A 9,891-nucleotide genomic window follows, 5' to 3' on the forward strand; every position below is an offset into this window, starting at 1 on the left:
AAGCTTTAAAGAGAATCTGCCAGACGGCATGTGATTGGCTGACAGAGCTGCCATTGAAATTAGTTTTCTTCCCAGTGCAGCAAGGTAGGTTGCTCTCACACGATGCCAGTACTAGAATTTGCTTCACTTGCTACAAATATAATACACCCATCATACAGAACATAGAACCCACTGTGTATTGTATCAATACTGTAATAAACATACTGGTTATTACTTTTTTTATTTCACAAAAGGATATATAAAAGCTCAACAACAGCAGCAAATGTATAAAGTGTTACAAATGCATAAGAAGAGGATAACATTACATCCGAAGATAGTTGATCTTCAGAAACAATTATTTTGATTGTATTCATTGAATGTGCCATATATTTCTGAGTCGGACCACAGTAAATCCTTCAACCATTCAAGGCAACATCAAGACCTTGTTTGTAATTGATCGCATGACTTTCCTGTTTCTGTCTTGTATTGACCATCATGTTTGTCTTTAAAGGTGGGGTAGGTAATTTTGGAGAAACCAGCTCGAGATCGCTAGAATTGGAAAATAACAGCCGGAAAAAATCTGCCACTTCCTTACAGAGCCCCTCCTCCAACACACACGAACGCGCACATGACCAATGAGGGCACGAGATAAGTTTGTGCACAGATGGAAGGCTGACAGGCAGGGAGGCCATCCAGTTATTTTAGCCTGGCCGGCTAAAATGATTGCTCGTGCTTTTTACAGTACTACGGCTTCCACAGATGACATTTTTTTATGGATTTTTTGTCAAAGCACTTAAGATATTCATTGCTATCGGGATGTTAAGAGCATTCCATGGAATATAACAAAAAGTGTATCTCGAGCCGGTTTCTCAAACTTACCTACCCCACCTTTAAGTGTTATCTAATCATTCGGAATGTTATAATTAATCATATATACCGAAATAACTTAGTTATAACTGCTATACAAAAATACTTGCAAACACAGGATGCATTGATAATAAGTTATCTAAATATATCCATGAGCATTGAAAGCTTATGAGACATGTGTACTCCGATGACTGAGCATTAGATGTAGCTTTTTGCACTTAATATATAGATAGCATTTTGTTTTAAAAAGTAGAAAATGAAGCAAGTCTGTTTGACACTTTGCATTAAAATGTATTGAACAGTGAAACCAAGTTAAGACTGCACTAAAGTAACCATGTAATACTATAATACACATAAATCCCATGCTCTGAATTTAGGGGATTCAGTGGTTATAGTTCTACAAGAGGAAATGCATGGGATTGGTAATTTCCTGGATAATCCTTATATTTTGTGTAAATCCCAATATGTTTAACATGGTCTCATTTTGTTTAGGTTTTGATAATACAAATAAAATCCTGGTTACAGTCCAAAATACATCATTGATGAACATCTACCCAGCAACATTAACCCTGCATTATCCTGGTGCACACAATCAGTTTGGTCGAACACAAAGACATACTTTTCACAAGTGAACATTTTTTCATAACCATCAGCAGCTTGTAGTTGGAAAAGCACGAATCATCCCACAGCCTTGTACTGAAAAACACTGAAAAACACTTAGAGGCAACATTTATGAAACGTCCTTTATTAGACAATGAGAAAAGACTTAACAATTTGAGCTCTTCACTTAAGCTGCTGGCCCGCAGTCTTCAGCTAAATAAGACTTTACTTTTTTATCGTTTTTCACAAGGCACTAAACCTTGAAGTGGTTCTTTCTTCTTCTCCAGGTTTTCAGCAGTTTAACAATCACATTATTTAAAATAAGTAAAACAGAACTCTTTTTTTTCACTTAAGCATCTAAATGTAAAAAAAAAAAACATTGTTAATGTATGATACAAAAATACACAATAAAAATAAGTATTAATACAAAAGACAGTTTGTTTTATAACCAAGTACATTATGTGAGGATACAGCTTTTTAAGGAAGTACAAGCAACCCACACACGGTGGTGCTTCATCCACGAGGAACATCATTGTTTTTACACTGAAGCGTCTCCCTCTGCAGTTTTTAATCTTTTCTGAAATCACTGTATCACACATTAAGTCTGGGTGGCACTGCTCTTCGCTGCCGGCTCACTGGTCTTGGACCGTTTTGGCTCTGGAGGCTGGCACACCGGATCGTTGGTAGGAGAAGGGCGTTCTGGAGAAATGCAACAGAAAGGTTTAGTGACAGGGTTACACCTGAAATAGACTGACTAGTAAACACACTAATCATTAAAATGCAGGAGACAGGGCATGACGTGAATTCCCCCTTACTAGTTGTTGGTACTTATTTTTTATTGTTGGCTATTTATTGCACCGGGCAAGTCAGCATGGTAAGTCAGGTGATTATACAGAATTTAAACAAGCCCCAGTTTAGTTGAAATTATTCAAAAAAGAAACAAAATCAAATGGTATATTTTTTATTCCATTCTGTCTGCTGTACTTGCCAAAGCACAAACACAATTTTCCTGTCCAATGAATAATAATTTGTTGTCTGTTTACTTTCAGTTTGACCTCTAAGCAAAGTGGTTTGCGTGGTCAGGCCATTGGTTTGTTAACAACTTTGTTCCCAAATCTTAGCAATTACTCTGACCAGTACAGCAAGTTTATCATACCCAATGGAAAAGTCAAACCTACAAAAATAAGCCAAATAGCAACAGTAATATTGTTGAGGGTACGTTTTAAGCTCTAGAAATAATACATATAGCAAATGTCATTAAAGGGTTGGATTTAACACAGTTTCTGCAAATATACACTGATCAAAAATAGGGATGCACTGATTTACATTTATCTGAAGAGAGAGACTGCTATCTCACATACAAATTATTATAAGGAGTTTGCTGCAGCAAGAAATACTAAAAAACATCCTGTGTTGAGGTTTCTGACTCGGTACCAGGAGAGGTACAGGTGGTTGGTGCATTCCTAAGCACAACAGAGGTCAAGTTGTGACGCTGTCAATGAGGGAGGGGGATTTATGAGACATCAGCCTCATACTTGCATCATTAAGGTAGTCAGAGTATCACCCTCACTCACCGTGTTTGGCCTTCTCAGTGGAGGAGGGAGTGCGGAAGAGTGAACTAACAGCTGGAGATCGGGATGCAACTGTAGTCAAAGATACCCTCCTGAAACAAATGGAAAAAGCACAAATGTTATAGAGGCTTCGAGCGTGAGAAAACACAACAAAGTACAACGACTTTTACTCTTGAAGTGAACAAAGTCAATCACTGCTCTGCTTCATGTCTCTATGTTCTACTTATCCAGTCCTTGCCAACTAGTCAAAACTAGCCAAGGCGAACGCTCAAAGTTACAGATAAAAGGCAAATACAAAAGCATGTGCAGGCCTGCCTTTGTCTACACGCAGTCTGTCAGAGTGATTATTATTTTATAGTCAGTGGGGGGTCCAACGGATCCCCCATACCAGACAGGGCTTTGTTCTCACAGCCCGTACTGAGCATGTAAACAGAGGAAAACATCACAAGCCCATTACAGCCTTCCTAATTGATCCTGCATTTGTTAAAGTATATTATATAAAAATAGCATTTTACACTTTCTAAACATCACAGTGCTTTCTGACGTTTAGTAGTCATTTGTAGACGGCATCTTAAGAGATAATCAGCTTTGATCATCAGGGGGAGGGAGGGGGATGCAGAATGCTCTCTGTAGTTCATTCTTAAAGTCTGATGCTAGTCACATTTGAATAGTTCAAGGATTTCCATAAATTACCATAAGCACTTGTGTTTCGAAGCAGCACCTGCCTTCTTCACACCATGCAGTGCATCGTAACAGAGGTACATACTCTGAGAGGAAACGTTTAGGTTCTTGCTGTGAAATACATTATTTTACATTTACTCTTTGGCTTAAATACTAACCAAACGTAACAGCTTTCCCTATAAACTCACTGATTGGTTCACTACGCCTGCTTCCTGTCCAATTTAAGATTTAGTTAAACATCTTTCGTATTAGTTTTTTCTCCACTGTATATCAGTAATACATGGTTCACTTAACAGTCTCCCTGTGGGGTTCAGATCAGAAAGCCATGCAAGAGAAATGCATTGACCCGATTGGTTCTTATTCCTTTACAATAAGGTATTTTGATATTTTTATTTTTTTTAAAGGTTTACTTATTTACTAATGATTATGTAAAACGTATGTATATCTTGTTCCTAACCCAAGAATAATGTCTTTACATTTATTGATTAACACGAGTTAATTGTGAATTTTGATTTATCATTATTACCTGAGACAAGGTGGTTATGCACTTGGATGTGTTTGTTGTTTTGTCAGCAGGATTAAATTAAAGACTACTGGTTTTTATAAAACTTAGTGGAAGGCTTAAGCGTGGGCTACGGAAGAACCAACTCCGAAGTTTCAATTAAACCTTGAAATATTATAAATTAAAGTATTGATAAATCATCATGATTTGCAGCCCTACTACACACACATATTCCTGCCATTTTGTCCATTAAAAAGCCTACCTGTCGATGATCAAAGCATAAGTGTGGAAATAAAAATGTTCACACTTTCATTGGTATAATAATAAACTAATTTATATTTGCCAACTCTGGACAAATCATACCTAATACCTCCTTTTGCAATTACCTTGGGGTGGGCCCCTTTGGGGTGGTGGTACCTTTAGGAGTCGTTTGCCCAGCGTTATTACCACTGGCCTTAGGGGTGGAGGGAGTGAGGGGGGAGATGCGGGGCTGTGTTGTGGACGAATTGGTAGGGGTGAGAGGGGTAAGACGTGGATGTGTTGAGGAGGACTGGGTCGGGGTGAGAGGGGCGATGCGAGCCTGGGGAGTGGAGGGTGCGCTGGAGCTCTCAGACGTTGGGGTCTGAGGGGCTGGGGGAGCTGTGGTTTTAGGGGAGGAGGGCTTCCCCCAGCCCTGCAGGGTGTTCAGGGTGATTCTTCGGGGCTGAGGTTTGGACTTGGCACTCGGGGTGCTCTTCTTCTCCTCTGGGGGGGTGACAGGGGTGAGGGGGGTGACAGGGGTGAGAGGGGTGACTTTGCTGATGATGGTTTGGGATGTGGGGGTCTGGGGAGACGAGTTTCTAGCAGCTGCCGACTTCTTGCCCTTTTTCTCAGTAGCAGTGCTTGGTGTAAAGATCTCCAGGGTGGGGGGCTCCTTCAGCGCAGTGCCCAGCTCCCCAGGAGAGAAGGAGAGGAAGGAGCAGTAGCCGTCTGTGGAGGACACCGCCAGGAAGGAGCCGTCCCGGGACCTAAAGAGGAGATAATATGAAAACATGTCAGTAGGTGGAGGGCTTAAACATGGTTGAAACATATTTTGAAATGATCTAAGGCTGAAGCGTTATGCTTATTCCCCCCAACCCATTTAGGTGACTTGACGTGTTGTGCCTATTAACCAGCTGTATAAAAAGTTGACCAATTAAAGCTTATAAAGAGGACGTTATCTTCCTACATATGTTTTAGTAAGTATACATTCTTATCAAATACATGCTCATTCCCACAAATGTTGAAAAAGATGTAAAGCTTTGCAAGAACGCTAATGGCCAATAGAAGTGATCCCTGGTTTACCATGTGAGGTCGCTGAGTGTGTGGTAGTGGATGTTTGACACCAGGCCGAAGGGAAGGGTCTGCTGCGTGTCATACAGGTAGATGGAGTCCTCAGACGCCACAGCGAACACCATGCGGTACGGCAACTGGAAGACGTTGGGAAGAGTCTGAACTGTACCATCTGCAGAGGAGAAATGGAGGAAGAATAAACAACACAGACAAGTAAAACATTAAGGGTAAAGACAATAAAGCAGTGAGGGCTTCATAATCCTTCCAGCTTGTTAACTGTCACACGGTCTTGCCTTCTAGCGTCTTGGTCCTCAGTTCAAAGTAGACGGGGCAGCATCGCACAGCCAGTGTAGCTTTAGACGGACATGGCAAGTGTGCGATAGGCCTAAAACACACAGACAGAGGTTTGTGCATCAGCAATAATTGACAACATTGCGTAGAAAAACTAAGTATACCATTGCATGTCACAAAAGTTACCTCTTGAGACTCTTCCTGGAAAAGATGTAGGTGGTATTTATGATGTTTTCTCCAATCTCCACGCACCCAGCTGAGGTCAAAAAGGTTGACAACATGTAAGCTATGTTCATTTGGATTCTACAACAATAAAAATTCACCTGGTAAATGCCAGCTAGAACCACAGTTTGAGCAAGCTATCTAGGTACCTGGGGCGAGCAAGAAAGACCCATCTGGTGTGAAAGAAAGACGACGGAAAAACGACCTCATGCTGTCGTCATGGAACATTCTGTGCTGCTTCACCTGCGAACATTGAGAGAAATGCAGGACTGAGTGTGTTGCTTGCCTCACAGAGTTTTTTCTCTCAAGATTCAAGGCTTTATTGTCCTATGCACAGTAGCTACAGTGTAGATATGGCAAAGAAAAACTTAAGTCACAGGCTCCTCCAACAGTCCAACGTATATATAGGACATAAAACAGATAAAATAGTGCAAGAGAATGTTTTGAGATGTGCAAGTAAATACAAATAAAATAGAAATAGTGAGAAATAGAGTGGCTCTCTGACAATATTACAAAGTATTTAAAATGACAGACAATGTTAAGTGTAGTATATGGCTAATTATAGACCTTAGTCACATGTAAAACAATTCGTGACTCAACAGAGCATCATGAAAAGGAACATTTGTACTGACCTCTCCCTCTGCGAGAGGCCCAGAGCTCATCTTACTGATGCAGAAGGCTTTCTTCTTGGTGTGAGTGCTGTACACACGCATCACTCTGAAGAGGAGGACAGACAAAAATATCTTAGGTATCAAACGTGACTAGTGGCTAACATCAAATACATTCATTTCATGTAGATTAGCCGCATAATGAGACCATGAGGGGTCTGGATCCATGTTGTTGTACCTGTCACAGCTGAGAGTGGCTACATATTGCCCCAGAGGATCCCAGGTCACCCCCTGCACGTAACTCTTATGGTCATTCAAGATGGACAGCTTCGTTCCTGAACACATAAAACAGTTGCAACGCATAAATACAGACGCAAAATAATATGTAATCTTACACTTAAATATGATCATGGATTTGTTACTGAAATCCAAAATATAACAGATGAAACTGAAAGGAATACACAGATATTTATGAGTCAAAGCAAACCTTTGTTGATGTCCCACATAATAGCCGTGTTGTCAACAGACCCGGAGATCATGGAGCTTGCGTCCCGTGTCCAGCAGATGTCATACACATCCTCTATGTGACCCCTAAAGACACATTAAATGATGAGAAATCCCTTTGTATATCCATACTGCTGCTACACGTCTACACCTATCAGATAGCAAATAGATCAAACAAGTAGATCTCCAAACTCTTAATAATTTAACCAATTAAATAAGGATCTATTACCAAAATCTCTGCATTGTGGCTTATAAATCTGCAGGGCAAGATTTTGTCTACCGTGGTTAAATTCATTTTATCCTGTCAATCGGACAATTTCAAAGTGAAAAGTAGAATTACAGTTTCTCTACAAAATAGTCTAACTATGGTTGCTGCACCTTTTATTAAATAAATACAATTATACAACAAAAAAAAACAGACAAAGAAAATGTAACACGTTTCCCCCAGCAAAACAAATGCAAAGTGTGGCAAAAATGTTTGTTTAAATGAACTTCACAATATTAACAGGGATATTTTAATATCCGCTGATATGGTTACTGCCAGAGTAGCATACCTTAAAGTCTTGACCACAGTCCAGCTCTCTTTGTTGAGCAGAGCATCCTCATCCTCCTGGAACATGGGTATCGGCTCGGGCTCTTTAGAGTCGTTGAGCTTCCACAGCAGAATCGCTGCATCTGTAGCAACAAAGCAAAAAAACATGCTAGAATTACTGAAGGCCATTGATTTGAAATCTTCTGTTCTTATTTGAGAATTACAATACAAATTAAACCTAGTGTCTTTGTATAATGTGAGACCAACCATCTCCTCCTGAGGCCAGCAGCTCTCCATTGGGGCTGAAGCGCACAACGTTCACAGCCTTGGTATGTCTGGTCAGATTAGACAGAAAGTCCACCACTGCCTTCCCGTCAGGGCCCATGTCCACCCGCCACAGCTGCATCAACATGAGAACAAAACAGTTAAACATGTTGTCTGTAAAGGACTGCGACCTTGTACATCACAGCTGCAAGTAAATACAGAAAATGTACCAATTCATTACATTTTCAATCATAAAACTCCCATAAAAAAATGGGAGTATGAGGACAACATGTCTTAAGATATAATACAATTTGATTAGAAACCTACTTTTTAATTACACATGGTAGATTTGCTTTCTTAGCATACCCATTGATGTTTGTTTGGTGGGATATGGTTTGCAGGAATAACAGTTTGCATATCTAAAAAGCTGTACTAAGCACTGTTTCATGTTAGGTATGTCAATATGAAGATGCAAGATTATTATATTCTGTCAGAAACCACCAGCAATGGTACATGATGTTTCCTTTAACACAATGTGAAAACTCCCTTCTTTGGGTCTGCACATCTGCCCATCTGCCCAATGCATGCACATATTTAAAGTGACATTTGCTTTGCCTTATGCCAGACAAACGCATAGGCACGGATTTACATCACCGGGTCAATATAGTGAGTCTTGGTCGGACTAGTATGTTATTTGTCCATCACTGTGCACTCACTCTGACTGTGGTGTCCACTCCAGCTGTGGCCAGCCGACAAATGCGACCATCCGGGCTGTGCTGGAAGTCCAGACTGTAGACTGGCTCCTTGTTGTGCCATGCAATCTCACACGTAACCACCTTCATTTTGTATATGAATGACTGACCTCAGGAGGAAAACACATGCAAGTATTAAATGTGATACCTTTAAAAGTTTCTAACGGGCTGAAGTTGCATAATATATCTCTACATACTTGGCAATATAGAGCCCTTGTTACGGGTTACAGAAGAACTTAAGTCACTGAAAACGAATGCTAACTAGCTTTTAGTGTTAGCACTACATTTAGCGGGTTTGTTGGGATGACGTCTAACTAACATTGCATACAAATGACAAAATTGGGTAAGCGTTTACATACGTGTGAAGGTTGGTTACAGTAACAGCTGAGTTACATACGTTTATACATTATCCTTGTGTTTATTTGAAGTTATCTCAAAGTAAAGTACAGTCTTACCTCCTCTGTTGTCCAGCTGAAGCGAAAAGTAATTTCCCGCGTATGATCCGTTCAAAACTTCCGGCCGAGGGAGCTGCAGTGATTGGACGAAAACGCGGAAGAGGCGGGGACTGTCTGGCCGCATTACCGTAATATCAGTTTAGAATGGTGTTTACCTTTTTTAGCTTCAAAGAATGTTCTATTATTATTACTTATTAACTTATTCTTTATATAAGATATAACATAATCATTATTTTATGCAAATATCATATCCAAAAATCCAAATGTAATTATGTCACAAATAAATAAAGCACTACATAAACACTGTCAAGATAATATGTGCAACCCCTTTAGTGTATTTGACATTGTGGTTTTTTGTTTATTTCATTTGTTTTCTGTATTTTACTTTCTATAATATACAACTTTTTTAGGTCAAACATTTACATGTGTTAAAATCTTTACTCTACCCTGAATTACTCTTATTAACTTATGCCCTTCCCATGATCAAATTCTTATTCACAAATGATGTATATCAACTAAAGCACACAATTGTTGTTCTTTTTAAACCTGTAGTATGTAGTTGGAGGTAAAGTATGTGTGAGGGGACATGTGTGCCACTACCATTTTACTTTTTGTTCAACGACTGAAGCACACATTTATACATTTAACCAAAAAGGAAATGTATTATTCCATTGTCGCATTTAAAAAAAATTCAAGCAAGCGAAACTTGTTAAGAAGTAATAAGTGAAGGTTCTGGATCATTCTTGATAATC

At 39.7% G+C, this 9,891-nt stretch overlaps 1 protein-coding gene across 2 annotated transcripts; it reads right to left on the reverse strand.

The window, feature by feature from the left end:
• Positions 1-1,581: 1,581 nt before the first annotated feature.
• On the reverse strand, positions 1,582-9,202 carry chaf1b (chromatin assembly factor 1, subunit B). Of its 2 annotated transcripts, none has more exons than XM_034128385.1 (14): positions 9,140-9,202; positions 8,649-8,789; positions 7,936-8,068; positions 7,691-7,811; positions 7,120-7,223; positions 6,871-6,967; positions 6,657-6,741; positions 6,174-6,267; positions 5,989-6,058; positions 5,805-5,896; positions 5,524-5,683; positions 4,587-5,207; positions 3,021-3,109; positions 1,582-2,145 (listed from the first exon to the last, which is right to left on the reverse strand). In XM_034128385.1, the coding sequence occupies exons 2-14, from the start codon at positions 8,772-8,774 to the stop codon at positions 2,045-2,047; spliced, it is 1,893 nt and encodes a 630-aa protein (XP_033984276.1). In that variant the 5' UTR covers positions 8,775-8,789; positions 9,140-9,202; the 3' UTR covers positions 1,582-2,044. The 2 variants fall into 2 exon arrangements, with proteins under 2 accessions (XP_033984276.1, XP_033984277.1); XM_034128386.1 differs by having other exon boundaries at positions 8,649-8,794; positions 9,140-9,201.
• Positions 9,203-9,891: the final 689 nt, after the last annotated feature.

The sequence above is a fragment of the Trematomus bernacchii genome, unplaced genomic scaffold (genome assembly GCF_902827165.1).
Source record: "Trematomus bernacchii unplaced genomic scaffold, fTreBer1.1, whole genome shotgun sequence".
Lineage (NCBI taxonomy): Eukaryota > Metazoa > Chordata > Actinopteri > Perciformes > Nototheniidae > Trematomus > Trematomus bernacchii.

Excerpts from the sequence above, each read along its gene's own strand:
- chaf1b (XM_034128385.1), bottom strand. The coding sequence starts at position 8,774 with ATGAAGGTGGTTACGTGTGAGATTGCATGGCACAACAAGGAGCCAGTC. Across the intron at positions 6,059-6,173 it reads GTCTTTCTTGCTCGCCCCAG|CTGGGTGCGTGGAGATTGGA; the intron begins GTACCTAGATAG and ends TTTTGACCTCAG. Across the intron at positions 2,146-3,020 it reads CACTGAGAAGGCCAAACACG|AACGCCCTTCTCCTACCAAC; the intron begins GTGAGTGAGGGT and ends GCATTTCTCCAG.